Source organism: Fonsecaea multimorphosa (assembly GCF_000836435.1).
Source record: "Fonsecaea multimorphosa CBS 102226 unplaced genomic scaffold supercont1.32, whole genome shotgun sequence".
Classification (NCBI taxonomy): Eukaryota; Fungi; Ascomycota; class Eurotiomycetes; order Chaetothyriales; family Herpotrichiellaceae; genus Fonsecaea; species Fonsecaea multimorphosa.
The window spans coordinates 54,776-81,192 of record NW_015971666.1 but is presented as its reverse complement, the minus strand read 5'-3'; the positions used below and the strand labels follow the sequence as shown (position 1 = coordinate 81,192).

General features: G+C 52.6%; 12 protein-coding genes across 12 annotated transcripts; 4 read left to right on the top strand and 8 right to left on the bottom strand.

The window, feature by feature from the left end:
* Positions 1 to 26: 26 nt before the first annotated feature.
* Positions 27 to 1,250, top strand: Z520_10695 (uncharacterized protein; the record flags this gene model as incomplete). Its single annotated transcript, XM_016781187.1, has 1 exon — positions 27 to 1,250. One exon carries the CDS (start codon positions 27 to 29, stop codon positions 1,248 to 1,250), a length of 1,224 nt encoding a protein of 407 aa, XP_016627640.1.
* A 515-nt stretch (positions 1,251 to 1,765) lies between these two features.
* Z520_10694 (uncharacterized protein) lies at positions 1,766 to 5,943 on the top strand (the record flags this gene model as incomplete). Its single annotated transcript, XM_016781186.1, has 3 exons — positions 1,766 to 2,719; positions 2,770 to 2,983; positions 3,053 to 5,943. The coding sequence occupies 3 exons, from the start codon at positions 1,766 to 1,768 to the stop codon at positions 5,941 to 5,943; spliced, it is 4,059 nt and encodes a 1,352-aa protein (XP_016627639.1).
* Positions 5,944 to 6,673: 730 nt separating this feature from the next.
* Z520_10693 (uncharacterized protein) lies at positions 6,674 to 9,209 on the top strand (the record flags this gene model as incomplete). Its single annotated transcript, XM_016781185.1, has 5 exons — positions 6,674 to 7,065; positions 7,118 to 7,145; positions 7,195 to 7,653; positions 7,698 to 8,533; positions 8,690 to 9,209. The coding sequence occupies 5 exons, from the start codon at positions 6,674 to 6,676 to the stop codon at positions 9,207 to 9,209; spliced, it is 2,235 nt and encodes a 744-aa protein (XP_016627638.1).
* A 1,936-nt stretch (positions 9,210 to 11,145) lies between these two features.
* On the bottom strand, positions 11,146 to 12,756 carry Z520_10692 (uncharacterized protein; the record flags this gene model as incomplete). Its single annotated transcript, XM_016781184.1, has 1 exon — positions 11,146 to 12,756. One exon carries the CDS (start codon positions 12,754 to 12,756, stop codon positions 11,146 to 11,148), a length of 1,611 nt encoding a protein of 536 aa, XP_016627637.1.
* A 949-nt stretch (positions 12,757 to 13,705) lies between these two features.
* Positions 13,706 to 15,759, bottom strand: Z520_10691 (uncharacterized protein; the record flags this gene model as incomplete). The annotated part of the gene is made up of 3 exons (XM_016781183.1): positions 13,706 to 14,074; positions 14,116 to 14,258; positions 14,307 to 15,759. The coding sequence occupies 3 exons, from the start codon at positions 15,757 to 15,759 to the stop codon at positions 13,706 to 13,708; spliced, it is 1,965 nt and encodes a 654-aa protein (XP_016627636.1).
* Positions 15,760 to 15,949: 190 nt separating this feature from the next.
* Z520_10690 (uncharacterized protein) lies at positions 15,950 to 17,205 on the bottom strand (the record flags this gene model as incomplete). Its single annotated transcript, XM_016781182.1, has 3 exons — positions 15,950 to 16,615; positions 16,667 to 16,691; positions 16,745 to 17,205. The coding sequence occupies 3 exons, from the start codon at positions 17,203 to 17,205 to the stop codon at positions 15,950 to 15,952; spliced, it is 1,152 nt and encodes a 383-aa protein (XP_016627635.1).
* Positions 17,206 to 17,697: 492 nt separating this feature from the next.
* On the bottom strand, positions 17,698 to 19,218 carry Z520_10689 (uncharacterized protein; the record flags this gene model as incomplete). Its single annotated transcript, XM_016781181.1, has 2 exons — positions 17,698 to 17,859; positions 17,917 to 19,218. 2 exons carry the CDS (start codon positions 19,216 to 19,218, stop codon positions 17,698 to 17,700), a joined length of 1,464 nt encoding a protein of 487 aa, XP_016627634.1.
* Positions 19,219 to 19,894: 676 nt separating this feature from the next.
* Z520_10688 (uncharacterized protein) lies at positions 19,895 to 21,004 on the bottom strand (the record flags this gene model as incomplete). Its single annotated transcript, XM_016781180.1, has 1 exon — positions 19,895 to 21,004. The coding sequence occupies one exon, from the start codon at positions 21,002 to 21,004 to the stop codon at positions 19,895 to 19,897; it is 1,110 nt and encodes a 369-aa protein (XP_016627633.1).
* A 498-nt stretch (positions 21,005 to 21,502) lies between these two features.
* Z520_10687 (uncharacterized protein) lies at positions 21,503 to 22,535 on the bottom strand (the record flags this gene model as incomplete). Its single annotated transcript, XM_016781179.1, has 2 exons — positions 21,503 to 22,312; positions 22,368 to 22,535. 2 exons carry the CDS (start codon positions 22,533 to 22,535, stop codon positions 21,503 to 21,505), a joined length of 978 nt encoding a protein of 325 aa, XP_016627632.1.
* A 440-nt stretch (positions 22,536 to 22,975) lies between these two features.
* On the bottom strand, positions 22,976 to 24,054 carry Z520_10686 (uncharacterized protein; the record flags this gene model as incomplete). The annotated part of the gene is made up of 2 exons (XM_016781178.1): positions 22,976 to 23,845; positions 23,908 to 24,054. 2 exons carry the CDS (start codon positions 24,052 to 24,054, stop codon positions 22,976 to 22,978), a joined length of 1,017 nt encoding a protein of 338 aa, XP_016627631.1.
* Positions 24,055 to 24,377: 323 nt separating this feature from the next.
* Z520_10685 (uncharacterized protein) lies at positions 24,378 to 24,895 on the top strand (the record flags this gene model as incomplete). Its single annotated transcript, XM_016781177.1, has 2 exons — positions 24,378 to 24,431; positions 24,491 to 24,895. The coding sequence occupies 2 exons, from the start codon at positions 24,378 to 24,380 to the stop codon at positions 24,893 to 24,895; spliced, it is 459 nt and encodes a 152-aa protein (XP_016627630.1).
* Positions 24,896 to 24,942: 47 nt separating this feature from the next.
* Z520_10684 (uncharacterized protein) lies at positions 24,943 to 26,175 on the bottom strand (the record flags this gene model as incomplete). The annotated part of the gene is made up of 1 exon (XM_016781176.1): positions 24,943 to 26,175. The coding sequence occupies one exon, from the start codon at positions 26,173 to 26,175 to the stop codon at positions 24,943 to 24,945; it is 1,233 nt and encodes a 410-aa protein (XP_016627629.1).
* Between the last annotated feature and the right edge of the window lie 242 nt (positions 26,176 to 26,417).

Sequence of the window (26,417 nt, the reverse complement as noted above, 5' to 3'; positions counted from 1 at the left end):
CCAGGTTGTTCCCGCTTTCTACAGACATGGCCGAGTCGGTGATCGAGCTGAAATGCAATTGCAACAACTACCCCTGGGGCAAGACGGGTCGCGAGTCGCTGGCCGCGCGGCTCTGCTCCAAGACGAACCCTGATTTCCAGCTCGATGACTCCAAGGAGTATGCCGAGATGTGGATGGGCACGTACCCGGAACTGCCATCCTACTCGCTCAAGACGGGCGAGGATTTGAAGGACATCCTGACACAGCACAAGGACGAACTGATCGGGAAACAAGTGTACGACAAGTTCGGAGCCGACCTGCCTTTCCTCCCCAAGATCCTGTCCATCGCAAAGGCGCTGCCGCTGCAGATTCACCCGGACAAGAAACTGTCGGAGAAACTGCACAGGGAGAACCCGGACCAGTTCACGGATCCCAATCACAAGCCCGAAATTGCTGTCGCTCTGTCCAAATTCGAGGCCTTTGTCGGGTTCAAACCCCTCGCGGACATTCAGGATTTGATGAAGTTGGAGATTCTGCGGCCGTTCCTGCCCAGCACCACCGAGGGTCCGACGTTGAGCGATGATGAGACTCTGCGGCAGATTTGTACAAACATGCTCAAGGCAGAGGAGGATCTCGTGGCAAAGACGATGAAGGGCCTGTTGGCGACGCCAGTTCAACAATACGGGAAGCAGGCGTATGTGCTCGATCTGGCCAAGAGATTGCAGGAGCAGTACGGCAAGCAGGACAACGGGAACCTTGTGGCGCTGGTGTGTATGAATTTCTTGGTGTTGGAAGCAGGCTCGGCACTATACATCCCTGCGGACGGTATTCACGCTTACCTCTCGGGCGACATCGTCGAATGCATGGCGAGGTCGAACAATGTCATCAACACGGGATTCTGTCCCAGAGCGGATCGCGATTCGGTCGACCTGTTCGCGAAGGCATTGACCTTCAAGCAACACGACCCGTCGGAACCGATCCTTAAGCGACAAGCCAGCGATAAGAGTCGGAACGGCAAGACGGACGAGTTCAAGCCGCCGATGAGCGAGTTCAACATGCTTGTCACGGAGCTCTCGGGTGGAGAGAAGGAGGTGGTCAAGCAGATCGCGGGACCCAGTATTATGGTCGTGACGGACGGGAGCGGGAAAATGAATGTAGGCGGGCAGGAATATGGCCTGCACGAGGGGAGCATCTTCTTCGTGGGCCATGGTGTTGAGGTTGAGATGGCGGCGCAAGACAGGATGGTCGTGTATCGGGCGTATGCGGACTGAGAGCCTTTAATGATTTCTCTCCCCTTTCTTCAGATTTACCTATAGAGGGCATGTCGTGCTTAATTTTCTGTTCGTAAGCTAGATGGCACAGCTTTCTTACGCACTAAATATCAATGTGTAATGGCAAGGCAAGGCAAAGGCAACTTGGAAGTCGAGGCAAAGCAAGGCAAAAACAGCCGCCGCCAAAGGGGCTGTGGCTGGCCCGTTTTGGCTGGGTGTTTCTGGCACCCATGTCTATCCCCAGGTCCAGACCGACCACTGGACGATTCCAACATCCCACCAACCTCATCACACCAATGATGGTCACCTGCGCGTCTGCTGTGGCTGCGGTCAAATTGTTCAGCCTGACTTCGACGACAGCGGTGGCCCAAATCATGGCTCGCAGCCTCATTCTTCTCCTTAGGGAGGAGGTGCACACTCTCCCGTCTGCTTGTCCTGCTCCTCCCCTCTAGGTGGCATTGCTCCTGCTTCGTTTGCCCTACTTTGCTTGAGTCTGTGGACCCCCGCCTTGCGCAATGGCCTCTAGCAGCAGCAGAGGACAGCCACGAGCTGAGCCAGACCGTCTACCATCTCAGGACGCCCTCGAGAACACAGAAGCAGCACGCGGACCCTCTGCAACTGACAGTGTCCCTTCCCAGCGTCAACTTCCTCATATCTTGGACGATGGCATCACTGAGCTGTGGTGCCCTCCCAATCCTGCGCATGTCGTTGCCGACATCTACTTTGTTCACGGCCTGATGGGTCATCCATTCAAAACGTGGTATCACCCAAAGGCAGCATCAGCACAGAAAAGCCAGGACAACCCAGAGTCGAAAAAGTATAGGCTATCAAAGATATTTGGTCGGAAACATGAAGACAGACGAGAGACAAGTGGGAACAGTTCTGTGGAGCCTTCACCGAAGGAACGCGGCTGCTACTGGCCCCTCGATCTGATCCCTAGTGATTTCGAAAACGTACGAGTCCTTACCTGCGGCTACGATTCGCACCCGACACGATTTCTCGCTGGGGGAAATCAAATGAACATTTCTCAACATGCCCAAAACCTTCTTCAGCGCATCAGGACTACTCGCAGTCATTGTCAAGGAAGACCAATCATATTCGTCGCCCACAGTCTCGGGGGCATATTGGTTGAGGATGCCATTATTGAATCGAGAAAGTACGAAGATCAGCCTGCGGTCATGGACATCAGCCGCTCCTCTGTCGCCATTTTCTTCTTTGGAACCCCCCACCATGGGTCAGACGCTGCAAAGTACGGTGAATACTTGGGGAAGATCCTTGAAACCTGCGGCGTCGGTGTCAACAAACAGATCTTGAGAGGACTCCAGAGGAATGGAGAGAAGCTAAGCAGCGTTGAACGTGACTTTAATGACTTGATCAACAAACCAATTCCAGCCAGTGAAAAGCTTCAAATATGTAGCTTCCAAGAAGGGAAGACAGTGACTGGTTTGAAGTTCTTTCCCATTGGAAAGGTAAGGCCGGAGAAAAGAAGTCTTCAGTCCAGGCTGACATATCGGTCTAGGTAGTGGAAGATTCATCTTCTTGTTTCAATCGCAGAGACATTGAAACTAGCTTCTTTATCAATGAAAATCACATGGGGATGACACGACTCCAATCTGCGCAAACACAAGGTTACGTGGATTTTCGATCGATGTTGAGAGAATATCTGCAAAAGATCGGAACGACCACCAATGCGCAGAGACTTAGGGAACAGAGGCAGGAGGATGAACGAGCAGGTGTGTCCTAACTGGAATGTCACTACAATGCCAGGCATTCGAGTCGTGATTTACTGATGTCGGCCACAGCCTTAATGAAGGCCCTCGATTTCGCCGATAGATCCATCCGCGAACAACAACTGAGTAGCCTTGACACGCCGGAGGAAACATTCACATGGATCTGGGCTTCGCCTTTCAAAACTTGGCTCGAGAACGAGAGCTCTATCTTCTGGATATCGGGCAAGCCGGCTAGTGGCAAGAGTACACTCATGAACTACATTCGCAAAGCCAGCAACACCCGCAATATACTGAACAACTGTTCCCGCAGTAACTGGAGTATGATTTATTTCTTTTTCGATTTTCGAGCTGGAAGCGGCATTGGCAATAGTATGGAAGGTTTCCTTCGATCTCTACTCCGTCAACTATGCGAAGAATTGCCCATTGTTACCGAGACCTTTCCAGAACTTGCGAAACTTGTCACCCGTCCTTCACAACCACAGCCTGCTACATCTTCTGAGGGGCACATACCTCTTGATATCTTGAGAACAGCGCTTCTTCGCGGGATTCGGAGCTGTTCAGATGGTTTGATGATTCTACTGGACGGCCTCGATGAATACGAGGGAGAACAGGTTGGACTGTGCAACTTCATCAAAGCCCTCCGCGGAGACAATGTGAAAATCTGTATTGCCAGCCGACCTGATCCTCCGTTTCCAGACGCCTTTGCTGGGCTACCTTCTTTTCGGATGCAAGATCTCAATTTGAGCGCCATCAAAAAGTTTGGTTTGCATGTCCTTGAGCAATTTTATTCTGGTCGGCAAGATGTCCCGTCTACCTTACAGTCTTTAGCAGATGATGTTGCACGAAGGTCGCAGGGTGTCTTCCTGTGGGCAAGATTCGCTATATTTGAGCTCATAAAAGGCCTCACCCGCGGCGAGAAGCTGGGATCCGCCGCACTGACGCAAAGACTGGAGGAAATGCCACCGGAGCTACAACAAATTTATTCCCGCATATTCCATCGCTCTCCCAGAGATGAGAGAAAGCTGGCAGGGCTCATTTTGCTCCTGATTTGCTACAAAATGGAGGAAATCACTTCCGAAATGTTACAAATCGCTATCTCTTCCCTTCCGCCGTCCTCACCATTGTATCCTGGTCCCGCAACGCTCGCAGCTGCGCGAGGCGGCGAGGACGAGTCCTCGAGACGTCTCCTGGTTGTCACGGGCGGAACGGTGGAAGAATACACGGCACGAGTAGAAATTGGGCGAAACACATTCCTCGGCAGTCTGCCTCGCTTGATTCATCGGACTGTGAGGACTTACCTTGAGCGAGGTGGTTGGGAGGAGATCCTTGACGACATTTACAGCCCCGAACTGGGCTATAAAACATGGACCGAGATCTGTACGCAGACGATCATGGAAGGAGAACCAAATCTAGCCCATCTGCAATCGCTGTCTCCTTCCGTTCTTTCCGACTTGCGTCTCACTATAAGAGATGACCATTCCGATGATTACGATATCAACAGCGACGGCGGAGAATCTGTGTCTTCCTCTCAGCAGAGCTTTCTTGACAATCCTGATGAAAGTCCCGGCAGCATCGCAACAAGCCATCGTAGCGGTGATGTAGACTTTCAGCCAGGTTCTGCCAACAAACCGCGAGTGGACAAGTTCACGCCCCAGACTATGTTCCTAGGCTATGCCGCCACTAACGTACTTTCCCACGCCTCCTCTTATGAGGAGGCATCGGTGACATCCTCGTCAGTATTGATTGAGGCGCTGGGCCATCCTCCCTTCGTAAACTTCCATCGAGCCGTGAGTGGTGAGATGAGATGCTTTGATTCCTGCTGGCGCATTCACAGATCTTCGGAAGCACGCGGTTTCAGAACCGAGTTTGTCCAGTTTGCTATTGCTCATGGATTGCATTATTATGTGAAAGACTACGTGCGAGAACTAAAGGAGAGACAGCCATCGAAATCCTCCAACTATATTGTGCACAGGGTCCTCAAGATGATGGATTTGAAGAGGACCCCGGATCCTGCCAAGATGATCAGGCTGCTCAAGGAGGCTGCCGTCTTGTCTGCGTTCCAAGAAGGATCGTGGAAACCAACGGGCAATTTCCTTTCGACTGCCTCTTTCTTACTGAAACAGTGTCCCATCGTGGAAGATGCTGAAATCATGGGCGCAGTGGGTAATCGCGCGCCTAAGCTGCTGAGACTGCTGTTGAAATACCGTGCAGGAGATATTAGATTGCTGAACGTTCGCACGGAGGAGGCAGCTCTCTATCTGGATACCAGCACTCGATGGTCGCAGAGCGAGGGGGTCCACCCGTTCGTCGCTCTTGATTATGCATTATATTTGATGGTGCGCGATGACTTCCATAAAGCCACACAAGAGGTAATTGCCATCTTAATGGAGAGGGGAGTCCAGATAAACGGTTCTTGCGGACCTCTGGGGGGTGTATTGCACTATATCATCAATGAAGTGCCCGATAATCCTCACGCAGATGATATCGTTCGTTTCATTGATCTCCTAAAGGGGAAGGGGGCGGATATCAATCAACTTGGTCGACAAGGAACACCTTTGGAGTTTCTATGGGAATTAGCCAACACAAGAGAGGTGGCTAACTGGGAAAGGGCCACATGTCGTGCAGTGCTACGCAATCTCATTGCCCATGGGGGAGTCAACAGACGCAAGGATCCGAACGGTCTGGTGCCCTCTGTGATCCAGATGGAGCTGTTTGCTTGCAACTGGACTGATTATCAGGAATGCATTCGGTTTTATCGGCAAGGACCACGTGATGGAGGGTCGGTGTGGCCAGGCCCCGTGCCTCTGCATCCAGATGATTGGGATATGGGGAATGGCTATTATGATTTTCCGTTCGGTGAGGCGATGAGAAAGTACCGCGCTGCCATGGGCATGGAATCGGTTGACAATGGCGGTGTGGATGGAGACCGTCGAGGGGACGTGCAGCAGGGACAGATCGACTGAGGAAAAAGAAGACCCTATCATGACAAGAGCATCAAGATCTGAACACTAGGATTTGGAAGATGTTGACGGGGAAGCTGATGAGGGCAGGACGTGTGGTGGATGGCGGGACTCCTCTACAACCTGGAAGCCAAGTCTTACCTACCTAGGTACCTAGTTAGCAAGCGCGACTTCAGAAATGAATGGCACAGTCTGACACATAGTGCTTAATAACGACGAGATGACCACCTAGTTAGAGACAGCTACTAATTAGTAACAAGTATAAGGGTCCCGCTGTGCGCAAGAGTAGATGGGGGTACCCTTTATAAGTGAAGATAACCTATTAATAACTAGTAGTTGATCACTTCTCTAAGACTTCAAGTTGTTCGGCTCCGAGTCGCCGGTATAATCCCTGCCATTCTTGACTCATTTCTTAGTCAGCAGTTCAGGTCAATTTGCAGCCGTCATTGATGCCTTGACACCCACACGCTACGAGATTCCAACAACTACCTACAGGCCACACCCACACCCACACCGGAAACCATGCTGCGAGTCCCTCATGGAGTCCAAGTCTAGCACTTTAGAGGCTCGACCTCCCAAGGCTTATTCCTGTGTCCGCTGCTTCGAGCGCAAGGTCAAATGCGACAAGCAGCATCCGTGCAGCGGCTGTGTCCGATCCAAAGTCGAATGGCAAGTCTGACTGACACTGATCCTTGCCTTCATTGCTGCCTGGTCCCCCATGTGATGACATTCCATGCTCACCCAAGAACAAACAGTGTCCGGCCACTGCTGGACTCTTGATGTGGCTCTTATCATTTCCCCGCGTCATTCGCCAGGATCTTCGCTGACCATTGCCCTGTACAGCGTCTTCCGAATCCCCCCTGCTCCTCGCCGGCGGAAACGCAAATCCCGCGAAGACGACGTGCTTGCTCGCCTGAAGCACTACGAGGAGTTGCTCCGTGATCAAGGCATTGATCCAACCACTCCGTCGACCACCCCTAGCAAAGTCGACACCACGTCCCCTCCCCTTGACGACGCCGACAATTCCACTACGTCCATATCCAAGCCCACAGAGCCTCTTTGGGCGCCGGGCTCGCTTCACGGGAGATTGATCATCGACCAGGGCAGGTCGCGTTTCATCCAGAAGTGTGTCTCCCAACCGTCGATCGCAGTCTGTCTCAAGCTAAAGTCAAAATAGTAAATTATGGACTACTGTCAGCGAAGAGGTCTGCCTCTTCATGTCCGCTCTCTTCCGTCGACTAACCACAACCACAGCTCCATCACAGCAAGGATGTCATCCCAGATACCGAGAGCGAGGATGAGCTGGGCACTCTTGCCGACGACAGTACCGATTTTGTCCTCGGCGTGACACCGTACCCGACTCAGACATCGAGTCTGCACCCAAGTCCAGACCATGTCCTCAAACTATGGCAGATCTTCCTCACCAATGTCAATCCGCTAATGAAGATTGTCCATCAACCTACCCTGCAGCGCTCCATTGAGGAAGCCATTCAGGACACCGGTCATATACCCCGGGGGCTTGAAGCCTTGATGTTTGCTATTTATGGCGCTGCCGTTCTCTCCATGCGCGACGGAGAATGTCAAGCAACTTTTGGCGAGTCTCGGACAACTCTGCAATCGAGATACCGGTTGGGCATACGCCGAGCCTTGACAAAGGCACGATTTCTGGCGACTTCGGATATGGTTGTCCTACAAGCACTTGTCATCTATCTTGTAAGCGGAGTATCAGCCAATTGTGCATAACTAATCGACGATAGCTCACTACGCGTCAAATTCTGGATGCTCGTACCCTATGGACGCTGTCAGGTGTTGCAAGTCGCATAGCCCAAGGCATGGGCGTGCATCGCGACGGCACCGTCCTTGGCCTTCCTCCATTCGAAACCGAAATGCGCCGCCGGCTTTGGTGGCAAATCAACTTGCTCGACTTTAGGGCAGCTGAGCTGAGTGGTTTTGGCGGCATGACGGAAGTCAACTGGTGGAACACCAAGACGCCATCCAATGTCAATGATGTAGATATTTGGCCAGGCATGAAAGAACAACCTGTCGACCAGACTCGCCCAACAGAGATGGTGGTCTGCTTGCTCCATTATGCGGTCGGCGCCTTCTGGCGGCGAAAACTTCTGCAGGCAGGCACCCCCGAAGAAGAGCTTGGCCGGGCTATGCAGCGCTGGGTGGCGACGAAGACGCTGCACGAAAAGGATGCTTTTGTTGATGAATTCCAGGCCAACTTGGAAGAAAAGGTGCTGAGATATTGTGACCCTTCGATACCCCTCGAGATGATGGCGTTGATCATTGGACGCACAATGTGCAAGAGCATAAGATTCATGGCGCACCACCCTCGGCGCTACGCAAACGAGAAGGATATCCCCGACAGCGAGCGCCAATTTCTATGGACAACAAGCATGGCACTGATGGAAGCTGACAACCTGGCGCATTCTCATCGGTCGCTGCAGCGGTTCAGTTGGCATATCGACGCCGGATTCCAGTGGCATTCCTTTATATTTGCGTTAGGAGAGCTCATAGCCAGGCCAACCGGCGACGGCAAGGACGATGCGTGGGTACAGATCGAGGACGTTTTCAGAAACCATCCTGCGTAAGTCGTCTCTACCCCTTTGTCCTCCTTGGCTTCTCCCCAAGTTTGGCGTTCAGCCTGGAGGCGTCGTTTCTTCGTCTTCTGCTTGAAGTGCCCACCGTCCACTGTGCACTGTTGTGTGAAAGTCATGGCTAACTCTGGCTTTTGTCTTTGAAGATTCATATCCGACCAGAAGAAGCCGCTTCACATTGCAATCGGCAATTTGTGCTTGAAGGCCTGGCGAGCCCGCGAAAAGGCCCAAGGGGAAAATCCCCAGGGGTTACAATGGCTCGATACACCGCAATTCATTCTTCAGCTTCGTAAAGAGCGAGAGGCTCAAGAAGGGAAGGCGGACGTCAGTCGAGCCGCTGCATTCCACTTGATTTCCACTCTCCAAGCTGAAGACACGAATCTGGAAGTAGAGGCGCAGCAACTGAATAATGCCACCGCACAGACCATGCCCAGCGTCCAGCAATTCGAACAACCAGTCAATACATTGGACCCTACATTTTCCCCGCATGATTTCTCTGTCATGGACAATATGGCAATGGACTGGCAAAGATGGGATACACTCCTCAATGATTTTGAACTTCTTACACAGCCGGCCACCATGAATCCTGGGCACCTACAGCACCTCGCAATGTACGGCCAACAAGGCCATTCGTGGCCGTTGTCGCAAATGTATGACAACTCTTGAATTGAAAAAGACCTCGAGCTGAGTGGGACAAATGACCACTACCAGCACACGAAATTGATGCACCTGTCCTCGAGGCCCCGTTCTTTCGATTTTGAGACGGTGGAACGGTGGAACTGATGACTTGCAGGGGCCCGTACGCAACTCAGCATAGTACTCCACACCATCAAGCATGATCGCGAGTTATGCGCTTGGATGCTACTTGCCGCCGAACAACTTTTGATCTGAGGCGTCCTGAAATTGCTCAAAATCGATGCCCGGCTGTACTCGGCGGACTTGTCAATGTCATCGATAGAACGTCAACATATGATCCGCGGAGTCCGTCAGTGTGTCACCAAGACAGGCACAAATACTCATCACATCCTACTCTATGTCGTCCCTACGGCTTAGATCCCCAGTATCAGTGTTATGAGACGGTCTCATTCGATATTCCGCCGTCACGATACGCCAGAATTGAGGCAACGCTTCGATTCCGCTGTGCCCTACAAACGCGCACCGTTCAGTGCTACAACATTAACATGCTAGGTACGATATCGAATAGGCAATGGATCAACACTTGCAACAAGGCCGCACCTGGTCTCATGTCGGAGCTCAACGAGCGTATCTTCAATATTAACATTGAGGCTGTTGGGTAGACATCGACAGTCACCCTTTCCAAGCAGACAGCGTTCGAGGCACGTGCATACGAGGAAGAATATGGCAAGTTAACTTCGGTAGTTGCCGTTTGCATCAGGCGAGTAGGGTAAGGCGCATTAGAGCTATGGTTGGCGCCTTCGAAGAGTTAGGGTGAGTGAAAGAGACAAGAAGGGTGTCGTTCCCTAAGACAGAATAGAGCTCCATTAGGTATAAAGCATTCCCTATGGACAATATAGGAATAACCAATAGTTATATCGACCTCCAGCTCTTATATCCTCCAACCCTTATGTTGACCTCCAATACCCATAGTGACCTCCACATAGCGACCTCCAATACCCATAGTGACCTCCAGTGCTCACAGCGCCCTCCAATGCTCATACTTCAGTCCCAAGTTGTCGCGACTCGCCTGGCAGAAATGCACGTTTGGCCATCATAGTCGAGAAATTTCCAGGGCCTCAGGCTGGAGCGACAGAAACTTCCGTCCCAGCTAGCTCAATACCAACAAGCCACTTCTCCTCAGACCCGCGCTCAAGCCCGCCATATCGCGGTTTCTCGGCATGTGTTTTGCAAGAGCCTGACCCAACCCAGAGTTCTCCCTCTGAGTTGTCTCAACTACCTACCCAAGCCTGCAGGTGGTGTTCCGGCTCAGACCCGCCCACAATAAGCCCGACCTTTCAACCCTGAGGATCTTGGATTGCAAGTGGCCGACGAAACGGTCATAAGCACTTTGCGAACAATAGGTACGTGGGGTTGGGCGCCACGTGTAATTGTTACACATCTTTGTTGACCCGGGGTTTGGTGGACCTTCTGCCCTCACTCGGATTCGAGAGTTTCTGGCAATGGAGACTTCTCTTTGAGGATCTCAACTGTGGCGGCCAAGAGGAGGAGAATGAGTCTGCGACTCCCGCCTTGTCCAAGTCCCGCCTTGTCCCAGGTGCTCGTGGTAGACATCGACTATGGCAGTCGCATGCAATGGTGGCCTCTTTGGTGGCCGTCGTCGGAGCATGTTCTTGGCCTGTGTCTCAAGACCAGAACGGCCAGGGGCTCGGCAAATATGTCCGTTCATGTTGGATGGGTGGAAACAGAGATGGATGGTTTGTAGCCCATATGCGGTCCGATCTGACTCACTCACCAGGAGTGACACAATGGCAGCCAGTTTGTGTCAATGTCATCAAGGCTCCCGTCAATGCTAGCCACCTCCCGTGCCCTCAAAGCTGGCAAGCTGCCCCCTTCATGTTATTGCTCGGAGCTGCCGCAGCATGATAGAGAAACTCTGCGTACCCGCCGTCAATCGCTCTTCGCGCTAACAATGGCAATCCACCCGCTGTCTGAAAAGCGTGATGCTCGAGTAGCCGCAGGCCCGAAGGACTTTCCGAGACATCTGACAGGTCACGCCATCAATCTCGACGGACGGGTGCGACGGGTAAGGTATACTCGCTTTGCACTGTATAATGCCTTTCAAACCAGATTCTGGATTAGAAATGGCGGGGCAAACGGGCCCTGCATCTCGGAAGCCGTGTTCGAAGACGAAGTATTTAATGTTTGCTGTGCGCGAGGGATTGCACACCTGAACATCGTGCAATCTGATCCGGCGACGGATTCGATCTGCGGCCCCATCTTGACCAAGGAGATCATTCAGTCCGTTCTCTTCCTCCCGAACCACGAAATTGGCAATTGAGAAGGCAATGCAGCTGGTCCATCCTCTCTCATTGACACCCGCTTCGTGCAAGAGTGCGAGCGCTTCGCGACGCAGCCTCGGTTCTCGACATCGCGTCGCCACGAAGAACAAAGGTGGTAGAACCCCCAGGCTTGGGCTCAGCACGCTCTGCTTCCTTCGAGGATCCGCGGCGTTCAGGTCTATAATCTTGCTGCAGCAGTCGACGATGAAACCAAAGTCGGCGTGAAATGCGTCGAATCCCGCCTCATCGTGCCGCCCGATTGTCAAGAACATAACGTTGGCCACGCGGAGGTGGAGGCAAAGGTGGATATACTCAAATCCGTGTCCTGACAGCACATCCGTGTCACGCAGTTCCTGTATTTTGCGACCCAGACACAGGAAAGCTGAAGTAATCTTCTCCTCAAGAGATTGTGATATCCCAGGCATCGAGGTCGCCCTCAAAACACATTTTAGAAGCCGGTCGATAGCATCAAGGGCGCGGCTCGAATCTGAAATATCACAAACCAGTAGCTGACTCACATCATAGTCAAGATGATAGTCTGCTGGAATGCCCGATCCGGGCGGGGGGAAGTCGTCGGAAAACGTGCACGTGTGGCTGATGAGCTCGTCCAGCGTGGGAATAAAAGTCGTCGCAAACTCGCCCGCCATATCCGGAGGTTTGGCCGACAAAGACGCATCGGCGTCGGACTTCTCGTGCAGGATACGATATGCCGCCAGAATGTGTATCGTGGCTGACGAGGTCCTCTCGATCCAGAACTGTATGGCCAGAAACAACAAGCAACAAGTCAGCGACACTTCAATCGGCAATGTTCCAGGGTCCGCAGTCCGGACCAAGTGCATGGCCTTGTGCGCATGCGACATGGCGAGCGCAGAGATCTTGGGCCGCGCTCGTGCTTGCATTTCGGCCATTGTGATATTGTGGAACCGGGCCTGAATGGCGCCCAACGCGGTCAGGCCGTGTCGAACAGCAGCATGGCGGAGGCCTTGCTGTGGTGCGAGCCGTGTCCAGAAAGGCGTCGAGTTCCACTGGAACGTCGACAAGATCCTACTGCCGATTTCGACAAAGTATTGGTATCTCGTTCTGTCCAGATCGGAATCGAACTGGAGAGCTGATGGTGGTTGGGATTCGAAGATCCGTGCCACAGGGACTTTGTAACCTGGACATGGTAGACCCGATTTGCTGCATCGAACACAGTGTGGCCGCTCCTCGGTGCATTTTATTCGCCTGGGCAACATGTCAACTACCATTTCCCTTGACGCTCCCAAGTAACTTTGGTGATGCATAGTCTCACCTCTGTTTGCATCGAAGACAGCCGGTCAATACTTTCGAGTGCCATCTCCGTTTTCTGTTGCGGGGATAACGAGCCGGTTCAGACCCAGTGGTAGAGCCGCGAAGGTCGATGACAGAGGTGAGACCGGGCAATTTCGCTGGTGCTGGCATCGGTGCTGGTGGACTTCATAACAGTCTCGCTTCGAGGATTTGCAGTCAGATTCGAGCCCTTCAAGCTGGAAAAAGCATATGTCACCAACGTCGTGGGTGGGTGCATTCACGACGGACGCTGACTGAGCTGTCGGGGGGCCGTATATAGATAGGTAGTTTGCAGTGCCGCAGATCGAATGCCTCACCTCGACCAACAAGTCACATCAGACCAGCAGGACAAGTAGATCCGGTAGAGGATTCATCCCTTCGTTAAACTTCGGCTTGCCAAGTCGTTATGGCTTTTGTCGATCTGCGGAGAGCTGGATGACATCTACGCCTTTGCCGCAAACGATGTCACTGAACGAGCACTAGCTGGCAGCCCTATCGGTTGCCCAATTGGATGCAAAATACCTCGTCCACATGCATCGATAAAGCCTTAGGTTGCAGTCCACATCATCGTCCGGGGTAATGACTCGCGAGACTGGTGTCACCAGTACTGAGTTGGTTCGACGGGACACATGGCGGTGGGTGGCCTTAAAAAGCGTCATCCCATCTAGGTAACGACTTCGGCAGCGGCCCCAATCTCTACCGTATGTTCATTTCAGATTTGACTGTTAGTCGGGACATCCTCTTATTCCCGCGGATTCCGGCACCGTGGTCGGAGTCGAGGGAAGCCGGGTTGCTGTTGACATTGCCCTAGAGCACCATAGCCTTGCAGCTTAGGCCCACAGCATGTATACAGTACCAGAAATGAATCACATGAGCTTAGCAGATCCTGCCAAACTTAGTTGTGTTTCTGATAAAACAGAGTAATAGGGCATGCATCGAGCACAGGATGAGCTGAGCGTAATGAGCACGCCGGTAGGTGTTGCTCAGTCGTAATTTAGCACACGGTGCAGGAAGGTTGAAAGTTGCATGCTCTGAAGCGCCCAACACAGAGTATTTATTCCACCAGTATCGCTTCAGCTGAAAGACTTCGGATGTCTTTCCAAAGCGCTGCTGTTGAGGAGGCGAGACTCTCTTTTTGAGTGAAACCTTGTCCAGACAAATATCGTCCCAGTCACAATGGCGGTCAAGCATATCTCGCTGGGCGTAGACCAATACCAATACCTCACCACCATCTTCCAAAGCCAGCTGCAAAGCAGCACCAGCAACAACAAGCCCACCAGCCTCACCACAGAAGGAGGTAGCTTTGAGAGCCAGCTGAGAGAATACCAAGTGTCGTAGCCAACGTGAGCGAGAATGCCAATCACATATCCAGCGATGACCAGCAGATGTATTGTCAAGGGCTCAGGTTTTAGCCTCATACTCGTAGTTTCTGAACACAAATTAATACATAAATATATATGGAAAGAGGGACGCTTACCCAGTGTCTTTGGAACGCTTTGAGGAATCGTGCTAACCTGTTCTTGCTCACAGTTGTCGAATCCCAGCATTTCAATTGCATCATTGAACTCCTTGAAGCTGCCTCTCAAGTCGCTGTCTAAAGCGCAGACATCGAGGGAAAAGTAGCCCACTTTCTCACCAAATTCTTCACAAATGCGCTGCCTAAGGTGCTTGTCTCTTAGAAGAACGTCATTGCACCTTCGGTCACTGCCGTTCCCTGCCTCACGGTCTTCACACAAATCTCTCAGCTTGATGATCAGTTGCTTGGCCGAGAATCCGCAGGACTTCATGCCCTGTGCATCAGCGCCATGCAGCAGCAGCGTCCTCGCGGATTCGAACGAGCGCGAGATGATGGCCAGCATCAGCGCAGTTAAACCATTGATGTCCTCCCATTCGAGGTCAGCGACCTCGGTTAACACGGTTTCGAGAACTTTTTGGTCTCTGAGGAGGACAGCTGCAGTCAAGAGAAATCCCACTCCTGTGTCTCCTTCCATACCCCTCTTAAGCTTGAGGCTTTGAATTTTGTAGAGACGTGGCCATGTATATGAGATCACGTGGCCGAATTTGGACCATATTAGAGCTTCATCTGGATTCAGCTGTGGTCGCACTTCTGACGTGATGTTCAAGTGGTCGGATAGCCACAGAGCGGCTCGAACGGTCTTGGAAGGGCGTAAATTGGTTATCAAGGACGGCAAACATGAGGAGAGTGATGTTGATGGATCCAACAAAAGGCTTCCTACCATGTCGCATCGTGACTTGGCCCAGTCGACAGATTTGTTGAAATAAGCGGGTACCATGGGCACTCCTAAGGTTAATCTCCATAGTAGGTCCTGGTCTGTGGTGACGTCGGCACCAGCCTTGACCAGGCGTTCGAAGACGTCGCAGTTCCCAAAACTGGCAGAAATTTCAAGGTACTGGCGAAGGCAATTGCCATTATCGTGACTGGGGTCAAGTTCAGGAAGCTCGCTCGGATACGAGAGGAGTGCGTCGAGCTCTGCAGCAGTTCCTCCTGCGCACAAGGCCGATAAATAGAGATTACGCTCCTCAGAATCAGCCATGCGCATATCGTTGATCTGTGTCTGGAGACTGACGTCTGGCCCAGCTTTCTGAGCCTGATCACCACAAGATGGATTCCACAAGTCTTGATGCTCGCGAATCAACTTGGAACGAAACCATGATTCCGATCGGGCAATCGTTCGAATAAGCCAGGAATTTGCTGGGGCCATGTCATAGTACTCAAATAGGCCGATATGTTGACGCACAAAGTCATGGGCAAAGGCTCTTGGGCCGGTAGCATAGAGAACCAAGAGAATCGTATGTCGTCCATGTGGCGACAAATTCAAGACCTTTGCAAGATCGACACCTCGGTCGATTACCATATTGAGGACCTCTCTTTTCTCATACGCCTCATTCTCCATAAGGTATGCAAGCATCCTGATAGTGTTAGCGTCGCCACCATGCACCCCATTTTTCACCTACTGTACGGCCTTGTCACCGTAAGGCTTGCCGGAACCTATGTGATCAAGCATCAAATGGCACAGTCTAGGCCACGAGCGTTGTGTATGATATTCTCCCACGATCTCGTGATTGCTCCAATTGAAAAAAAGCTGCTTAGTATCAGGATCACTGTTCCAGAACCCGTAACATGACACTTGCCTCAAATAATGATTCCGGTCCCCCACGTGGATAATCCGGCGTATCGGCGAGCTCGGAATCATAGTGCAGCGGTATAAGGTCGAGGGGATGGGCTAGCCCATGGGCGAACATAGTTTGTAGACCCTGAACATCACAAGACAATAAGTACTTGAAAAGTCTCGGGTCCGAGTTGACATGCACGTTCTGCAACTGGAGACGTGCGGAAGGCGTCAGTGAGACGGTAAAACACATATCAGACAACCATCTTGGAGGAATATAGGTGAACTCGACGTATGTGTGGTCTTCAAATGCTTCCAATGAGGATGGATCTTCCTGGATTGTGTCGCGAATCACCTTAACCCTCAAAAATCCAAACCAGTACCGACGGACGAGACACATTCCTTCTGTTTCAGCTAATAAAATTCTGGCAAATCGCGGAAGTCCGGGCCACAGCCTTCGAGCCTGATGATTGCCTTGGTTGAGGCTGGGAGCTTGAAAATTGCGTCCTCGAAATAGGTGATTACTACCAGCAGGAACCTTCAAGTGAGAAGAGATAAATCGGAGCCGGTGCTCTATTCCACTAAGTTGCACAGCTTGTTGCGAGAGATACGTCTCTGTCCTAGACGTGGATAAGCGAATACTTTGGAGTTCTTGCTGGTGAGTCGCATAGTTAGCGATCACACCGTGTGAAATGCTTTGGAGTACATGGTCCTGTTTTCGAAGTCGGCTTCTGTTGAAGCGTCTGTGTTAGTGCAATTCCGACAGCCTATCCCGAAAACATACTCAACAACCATGGAAAGCACAGCATCGAACTTGCTCAAGTTGCCTTGTAGACGGGTTTCCAATTCCTGCACCTCCGGGGAACGGAAGGCATTCTGGATTCGAGCTCGTAGGTATTTTTTGGTGACTGTCGTTCCTTGGAAGGTGACTTGTATCTTTTTCACATGCTCTTTTAGCCGCGCATAGTCTGCTGCCATTTGTGTGTTGTTTTCCTGCCAGAACTTCTGTAGCTCGTCTGACAGTTCCTCCGACGTAAACGTGCTGGTACGATCTCTGAGGTCGACGAGAATCGATTCATGCTGTCGAAGGACAGATAACAGCCGCTTGAGCTCTTCAGGAGCCCCATTAAGTCTGCTGCGAAGCTCGATGAGGGTCTGGATGGAGTCGACCACAAGGCCAGCGAGCGTCGCAAGGCTGGCAGCGAAGCCGATGAATGCGACCGACGCTGAAGCGGGATCCAACATTGCGCCAATATCAGCTGCAGGATTTCGCCAGGGGCAAGGTTAGATGAAGACGTGGAGAAACATGAACGAAAGTCAAAATGGAACAGAATTGGGAGACAACGAAGAAATAAATTTGAGGTGACTTTGAAGGCGCAGGTGCGGCTATGCTGGACAAGGCGCATTCGACTTGCAGCTGCTCAAGGCGCGTTTGGACGAATCAGAGGATGCATGCCTCCTCACAAGTTTGGCGACATCCCTGGTGCCTCCGTTCTTGTTACCAGTAAGTCAGCGAACTCAGGGAAACGACAGCGGTGTGATTTTCACTCACATATATGAGCAGAAGAATGCGTGATGGCTCTCTCTGCAACTGCAATCTCTTCAGCATAAAATCGCCTAGCAACAACCCAGGTACACAGCGATAACCATGATATTGAGCAGAACTTGTACATTTGAGATCATCTGAGTAGATGTATGGTACAGTGTAAGTCGAGCCAACTGAAGCATGTCTGGTGCTCACTTCCGACGCTTCATAACCTTTGTACACATCTCTTCGAGGCCATCCTTGGCCTCGCCAGGTGGAAACGCACTGATTGAGGACACAGCCTTGTCGGCGTACTCCTGAGCCAGGGCGCGAGTCTGTTCGAGTCCGTCGCTCTGCGATACAATATCCCTTGCCTGTCGATAGTGGTCAGCTCCAGACTACAATGACATGAAGAAATCAAAGAGATTCACCTTCTGAACATCACCCTCTTTTGAAAACTTCCTACCCACTAACAGCCCCAATTCCGGCCTATTCCTCCATGCGAATAATAATGGCGCCGTCGCCAACCCAAGCTCTAAATCCGCACCGGCGGGTTTTCCCAGTTCGGTCCCAGATATCGTGTAGTCCAACATGTCATCCACGAGTTGGAACGCCAGCCCTAGATTTTTCCCGTACTGGTACGCAGCCTCGACCACATTCGGGGCGCACTGTCCTAGCAACGCGGCCGCACGACAACTCTTGGCAATCAGGCTTGCAGACTTCAGGTATGACTTTTGTAGATAGTATGAAATGGTCTGCTCGCTCCAGTTGGGATTCTTCTCATCACTCGCAGTATTCTTCAGTTGCATGAATTCGCCTTCCACCAGATTCGCAATCACTGTTGCAAGCAGCTCTGTGACTTCGGGGTCTCGTAACCGAGCGAGCGCGACGGAGGCGCGCCCGAGCATAAAATCACCTGCCAGCACAGCCATTTTGTTCCCGAATGTGGTGTTCGCTGAGGGTGCAGAGCGGCGAGTCGTTGCGTGGTCTATCACATCATCGTGAAGAAGGGAAGCGGTATGAATGAGTTCTGTGATCTCCGCGAGCCGTCGCTGTGAAGGGAGGATTGCGGTATCGTTGGGGAAGGCAAATTCCGTCTCGTTCGAGGCGTCCGTCAACGGCGACGGTGGGGAGGAATAGTTCAGAAGGTCTTTGTCTGGGTTCTTGTCAAGAAGCACCGACGGGCTTGTGATGGGTGTGTCAATGGCGCTTCTGGACAAGGTATGCTGCACATCATATCTAGGCCGTGGCAGCTTCGCAGCAAAAGCAGTCGCTCTTGACATTAATAGCACGAGCAGCGGCCTAATATGCTTCCCTTCACTCTGCGAGTAGTACTTTGCAACCGTGTCCAGCATCGGATGGCCCGAGCCCAGTAGCTGGCGGATATTCTTGTCGAGGAATTTTAATTCTTTTGCAACAACCTTGAGAGGATCAATCGTGATGTTACCAGTTGATTGTCGGGCAGAGGAGGGGAGAACCTCGGCGACGGCGCTCTGGATCTTTTGAGCGGCGGCGGCGGCCCATGACGACTGAGGAGGGGAGGAGCTCGAGAAGTGCCGCCTCAACTGCGGCTGGGGAACTCGCGAAGCTAGTCTTGAATATTGCGATCTCGTCCGGCACCACGCGCAGACCGACGGGTTTATATTCAATCGTGAAGAAGCTGTTATTGGAGCCGTGGCTGTTGTCGGCCAAATAATCGTCGACTTGGTAGGAATACGCCCGCGTCCTCCCATGGCTGCGAATGGCATTAATAAGAATTAGGAACAGACGTCCATGAAGCTGCAAAATTCCGGAACAGACCCAGAGAATGGTACAAGAAACGAGCGGCGGGTGTAGTGGGAAGCTCTCAGGTCGAGGGAAAAAGGTATCGAGGACTTTCCGGATGCAGGCTGATTGACTTTTTTGACTTTTTGGGGATTTCCAAGGGTCAAGCATTATGTAAGCTGCCACCAGCACATGCCAATAATTGTCCAGGAATGCCATCAAGTGTCGACCCTAAAGTGTGTTTGTTACTTGTCAGGAGGACTCTTCAGCTTCCAGCAATCCGAATACGTCCACTTCATCAGTACTAGGTAGTAGGAAGACGACTCGGAGCAACTAACTCGATGTACATCTCCCTGCGCCTACTCCGGTTCTCTCCTGGGTGGGCGAGGCGTATCATAATGGAGATAATCCCTACAGATATCCAGGACGAGAGCTTTGGTATCCGGGGTTCGAAGGGGTCTTTCATAGATTGGTGATCTGGATTGAGCTCACTTTGTCTAGGTCAACTAGCGGAGTCAGCTGGGCTGCCTGTCCGATGCCCATCACGAGTCTCCCGGCACAACGTCCCACAAGAGCACGGGGTGCTCTCAAGATCAAGACAACCACTTGGGCGTCGATAACAAGGGTCGTCAATGTCAAGCCCGCTCACTTGAGCCCGTTCTTCTCAACCCAGTCGCGCCAGTCCTGCCACTCAGAATATGATGCACTCGCCTTCAGCCCCGTATACCTGATTGCCTTGAAGTCTTGGACCTCCTCCCATGGCTTTGGCGGTTGGGATTGTTGCTGCTGATCGCTTGCACCCCCTCCTCTAATTGACCCTCGTAAGAGTCTCCTCGCAACGCCATGACCTCCTGCATATCCTCCGTCCCATCCTGCCTTCTTCATTAGACTCTCCACCGTCTCCTCTTTCGTCCACCCTTGCTCGACCGCCACGTCTGGTAGATAGGTCGCGCCGTGTCGCCGATTTCGGTAGTTGAAGCTGATCCGTAAGCCGTGGAGGCCTAACACCCAGTCCATGGCATCCTGACAGGGCTCGAAGTCTGCAAGCAATGTCAAAGAGCAGGAGAGTGCGGGCAAAAGGGCGGCCGGGATGGGCGAAAATCGCGTGTCGTCAAACGCCGATGTCAGGGCGTAGGTGCTGAGTCCCGACGCGAGTGGGAGGGCCTCAAAAGTCCCTATGCATCCTCTCAGAGCTTTGTGGCCTGAGCGGGCTACGGTGTTCCAGGTGACGAAAAGCGGATAAGACTCGGTAGCCGAGAGTTGTGATGCGTACGTAGGCCGCGTGTAGGAGGAGCTCGACGAGGAGGTCGTACTCGATGGGGTTGTAAGCTGAGAATTGGACGAGCTGGCGGAGAAAAGTGAAGGGGAAGACGCTGAGGACGACCGTGACGACGAACTCGACGCTTGCAATCGAGAGATGCTGGGGAGTTGAGGCCCGGCCTTGTTAGAGTGACGGCGATCGAAGCGTTGGGTCTCTTCTTCCCCAGCAGCATCCTCCTCTTCCTCTTGGTCTTCCTCCTCCTCCTCCTCTTCTTCGTCACCGGCCTGATCCTCCTCTTCAGAGTCCGTCACCTTGACAGAATCCTTGCCAGTTTCTGATTCTTCCTCTCCTGTGGATGTTGTCCCATTAGATTGTCTGACTGTTTTGTAATTCTCATACAATTCGAGCACTTTCTGTAAAGTTGGAGGATCTCGACGTTCAAAGCTGGCCGACAGTACTTCGAAGCAATAGAAGCAGTGCGCAGGACTCGCCATAGATCTCACTCGATGTAGATTGGGCGCTTCGCTAGGACCGTAGGAATGCAGTCAGATGGCTCAGGGACAGGGAGAGAAGCAGTGAAGTGTAGGCGAGGCGGTTCAAGTCGGCAAAGTTGAGAACAGGAGGTTCAGAGGCAGAAGGGACACTAGGGAAGACCCTGGAGGAGATTCGAGTGGTCTTGAGAAAAGGAGACAGGCAGAAGTGAGGGACCGAGAACGAGTGTCGGAGGTAAGAGAAAGGAAAGGCTGGTACTATAGATACGGTGGTGGTGTTGGCGGAGCACATAACGCAGGTTGAGTGTGAGGGTCGACTCAGGGTTGACTCTGAACCGCCTTCGCCGCCTCACCCCGAGCGGGTCCTCGTTATCGATCATGATCATGAGGCGGAGATCCCCAGGAATCACAAGCACAAAAGGCCCCCCCACTACAGATGTGCCTAAAAACCTTGCTTGTTGAGGATACCCAGCGAGCCCAGGTATCTGTGAGTACACCAGTTCATTTCCAAGCATCCACGTAGCCTACGCTGATGCCCAAGCCTGCATCGCTCTGTTTTCCCAGTGAAGTGCCAACGACAGACCCAGCACCAGCACCAGCATTATTGGGCACTGGACTCCTTGTTGTGCTTCTCTCCCGGCTTGTCTCCGTCCTCGACGACTCATCCCCTTCGCCGTCGCTTTCATTCTCCTGTGGCACCAACCTGACCGAGCCGCCCCCTTTGCCTCTTCTCTCGCTGCTGGCCCGCATCTCGTCTTCTGCTTTCCTCTTCTCCCATTCTGCCACTAAATTCCGGTAGTAGACCTCCGCCTGCACTGTGATACTGTAATACTCGGGGGTCCAGCCAGCTTTGTTCTTGCTCAACGGGTCAGCGCCAGCTTGGATCAAGGCGCGAATGGCTTTCAGATTCCCCCATGCACTTGCGTTGTGAAGGCATGTGTTTCCCAGCTCGTCCTTGGCATTCACATCCGCCCCATGGGTTAGGAGTATTTCTATCGTTCGGTTGTCCTCCGGCGTCGGCCTCGAGGCCCCGCTGTTGTTAGCAGTGTTGTTGAAATTCGGCTTGGGAATAATCTGGGAGGAGGCGGCGAGATGGAGGGGTGTTTGACCTTTGCGATCTCTTCGATTCACAGTCTGTGGGAACTCTCTGCACAGGAGCTCAACAACTCCGGCTTGAGAAGAGGCCGCAGCCAGATGCAGAGGTGTTTGACCGTCTGTGTTGACAGATATACCCCGATTGTCGTGCTTCGCACTGTAGATCCAGTCTTCGACTGGCCGAGTACCGTCATGACCCAGAGATATCAGGAATTCCTGTATTGCGCTTCAGCGATCTGTCACGGTGGCTTCCGCCGCGACGTGGACTTACTGCGATCTCTTCGAGCCCATATTTCGCAGCGAGATGCAACGAGGTGTTGCTCTTGTCCGCAAAATCCGGGTTCTGGAGATACGAAAGATTGTGCTGGAGGATTCGCTGCACTAATGCGACATCATTGAGCAGAATAGCTTGCCGCAGGGACAGGTCAACTCGGGTCATGGTCGAACGTCAGTATCCTTGCCAGAAGGACGGAGGGCAGCATGGCCATGTACGTTGGCACAGACAAACTCGTTGCATTAAGAGACCGTGACAAAGAGATTGGTTTACGGCTGGATGTTTAGAGGGAACAACAGTTAAGGTGCCACTGCGACTGGTGCACCGCGGGGTGGAAGGTGGCGCGTCAGTGGTTCACTCGCAGTGCCCCTGGTGGGTGCCTGGGAACTTTAAGTCATTTGCTTACTGGGCTTCCCCACACGAGGCTGAAGGCACACGCACACATTCAAAGGAGCTTGACCGTCGCAACATGTTACTAGGTCTTATTGTCCTGGCCCAGAGAACCCTCTATATCTTGCCTCTGGCCATTCTCCGAGCAACGCGGCTCTACTCCAACGCCTTGCGGAGACCAACTCGTTGATTCACAAATGCACACAGCTCAACTATCATGCAGCCTTCTTGCCTTTCTGTGCCTCTCGCTCCGCCTTCTTTAATGCTCTCCTCCGGATATCCACGTGCATCTTCTTATTGATCCCAAGTAAGATGCTATTCATCGGACCCAGTACGCCCGTGATCAGTGCCGCGACCAGGGCGTGGCTCCAGTACGGGCTTCCGCTGTAGGGGTAGCCAATGCTCCCACCTCTCCGGCCGATCTTGGCCAACGCAGATCCCACAAACGCCTTTTCTGTGGGCACCTGCCAGTTTGCTCGGCGAATCTTGGACATGGAGGACGTGACCAGGTACGAATGGACAAAGAAGACGTCAATGCCACTCGGGGCCAGCTCCGAGGCGAGGGCGTTGGACCATTGTTGAAGAAATGCCTTTGAACCCGAATATGTAGCCAACAACGGCGTGGGCGTCAACCCGCCAAAGGATCCCATTGTCAAGATCAGCCCTTTCTTTTGTGGTAGCATGCTCGGGAGCACCGTCTGGGTCGCCCGTAGCGTGCCCAGGCAATTGATATTGATGATATTTGTCATTTCAGGCAGGGGAGTCTCGGCAAAAGGCACAGGAATACTGTGACTCTGGCCTACGTTGTTGATCAAGATGGCCACACGTTTGCCCTGTACCAGCGATGCCAGCGATGCATAGTCCTTATCCAGGTTTTGCGCAAAATCCATGGCCAAAGTTTCCACCGAGACGTTTGGAGAAGCGGTCTTGATCTGGGTTGAGAGAGATTCGAGCTTGGACGCCGTCCGGGAGACGAGGATGAGACTGAAGCCCTTCTTTGCCAATTGTAGAGCGTATTCCTTTCCAATGCCGTCGGATGCGCCGGTCACAACCACCCATGTACCTTTCCCGCCGTACGAGGACAGCTGTTGAAGAGATAGAGGTTAGCCGCAAAGCTCCGTGTTAATCTGTCTCCTTCAGGACTTACAGATTTCCCTGGCAAAATGAACGTGCTCAAAAACACTCTGGTCACTGTAAAGGCGACTGAGGCAAGCGTGAGCGCTCCAATGCCTATGAGCAGGGTTGAAGGGAGAGTCTGCTGGCCCAGGGGCCCTAAATCGATTGTCGTTGCCATTGCTCGAGCTCAAAAGCAGACAATGAGATCCCAGTTATGACAGAGGGAGAGCAGAAGATCAAGTTCCTTTGTACGGAGCATGTGCAGAACAGGAGTTGGAGGCAGCCGTTGAACTATTATTTTACCCGCCAACAAGTGATTAGTACTTGGGAGAGCTGCGGAGATTCAAATCCACATCAGCCAGCACTCGCGTTCATCCGCATCAACAAAAAATTCGAGGGATTTGCAAGACCTGGGTGCATTACACCCCTATACTCCTGGGCTCTACAATTGCTCTGACCATTGCGTGGTTCTAGAATCACACCCATTGTCGCGTCTCCAAGATGGCGTCTCTACTTCCTCAATCAGAGGGATACCTCCCCCTTTATATTCTGTTCGTAAGTTGCATTGGCGACCTCAAACTGCATTTACTTGCTCTACTAACCCACAAATCCAGGTGGGCGTCACTGCGATTGGAAATGCCATCCAATGCTACAATACCCTCTCCTACACGCGACGTCTCTACCCAGGTCAGCCTTCAGCGACCACCCAGTCATCCAAGGGCAGTAAAGGCTCTTCCCCCGAAGGGAGCTCTTCTCCAGCCACGCCTCTCTCCTCAAGGACATTCGGGACTTGGACACTGGCAGTTGGGATCGTCAGACTATTCGCCGCCTACCACATCAATGAGGCGCCATGGTTTCAGCTGCAGATGTTGACCAATGTCGTGGGGCTGGTGCACTTCGGCCTCGAGGCGTTTGTGTACAAGACCTGCTCGCCGTCGGGTCCCTGGCTCGCTCCTGTCAGTGTTGCGCTGATTGGTCTGGTTTGGAGCACGGCACAGTATAGCTTCTACGTCAGATAAAAAAGAGATGTGGGCTCAAGAAAAGATATCACACCATTTCGGTATTATTATGAGCTGGGTCCTGTCATGGCCTTGTCGGGCGCAGGCTGCTTTTGAACCTCTTCTCCCACCTCCTTGTTATTACCCAGCTTCTTTCTGTACAATTCTCCCGAGCAATTCTGCAGCCTGACTGTAGCTTGTTCCGGCGTGATGTCTCTCTGGGGCTCCGCCAGCATTTCGTATCCTACCAGGAACTTCCTGACCGTCGCACTCCTCAGGAGCGGAGGATAGAAATGCAGATGGAGGCTGGCGCACTCAGTCTCTTCGTCACTGCCGTCCAGCGGCGCCTGGTGGATACCCATACTGTAAGGAAAACTCGTTTCAAAGAGGTTGTCGTACCGCCGAGTGATCTCTGCGATGGCCTCCGCCAGGTCCCTCTGTTCCTTCTCGCCCATGTCGACCAGAGAGCGGATGTGTTTGACGGGCAAGATCATGGTCTCGAACGGCCAGGTCGCCCACCACGGACAGATGACCAGGAAAGTCTCATTCTGAAACACAACGCGCTCGTTCTTCTCCCGTTCCAGCCGGGCATAGTCCACCAACATGTGCCCGCCGCCTTGTTGACGATTGTATTTCCTCAACTGCTCCAACTCGATCGCGGGCTCTTCGGGCAACGACGTGGTCGTCCAGATCTGCCCATGCGGGTGAGGATTGGAGCAACCCATGGCGGCACCTTTGTTCTCGAATATTTGCATCCACCGGTACTGGTCCTTGGGTCGTCCGACGTTGGCATGGGGGTTCGACGGCGGTAGGTGGGTGGGTTTGGCCTGCGCAGCCAGAGGTGACTTGGGGGATAGATGCGCCGTGTAGATGTCTGTCCATGTTTTCACAATGGGAAGGATCTCGACCGGGGACATGTCCGCCAACGTGATATTGTGGGCGGCACTGAATGTCAAGACATAGCATTTGCCCTTGACCGCCTCGGCCTGTAACAGCATGCTGGACAGGCTCCCCGAACCTTCATTCTGCGACCTGTATTCTTCCTGCACCTCCTTGACTGCGCTAAAGTCGTTCACAAAGACGTACGTGTTCTCGTACTTGGGGTTGGCATCTCCCGAGGCTCTCGTGTTTCCCGGACATAGGTAGCATTTGGGATCGTACACGGGGAGATCAATGACTCCAGGACTCTCCTGCTGGCCTTGCCATGGTCTCTTGGTGCGATGAGGAGAGACCAGGATCCAACTTCCCCGAAGAGGATTGTATCGGCGATGCGAGATGTCGTCGAGGATCGTGTCTGGCATTTTTTTTCTCGTTTCTTTCTTGTGGCTGGCGGGGTGTAGAGGGGGAGGGGGATGTGTTTGCCAAATGCAAGGTTTGTGCTGCGAGACTGAAATATTCGGGAAAAGGAGTGGACCTCCACCTCATTCAGCAGCGTCCCAATGCAACATGGCAAGTGGTAGAGCAAGATCTAGTAGTAGCCATATGGCAAACCCTGTATATAGTATCCACCTCGAATTTTGGTGAGCTCTGAGGCAGCATCAAG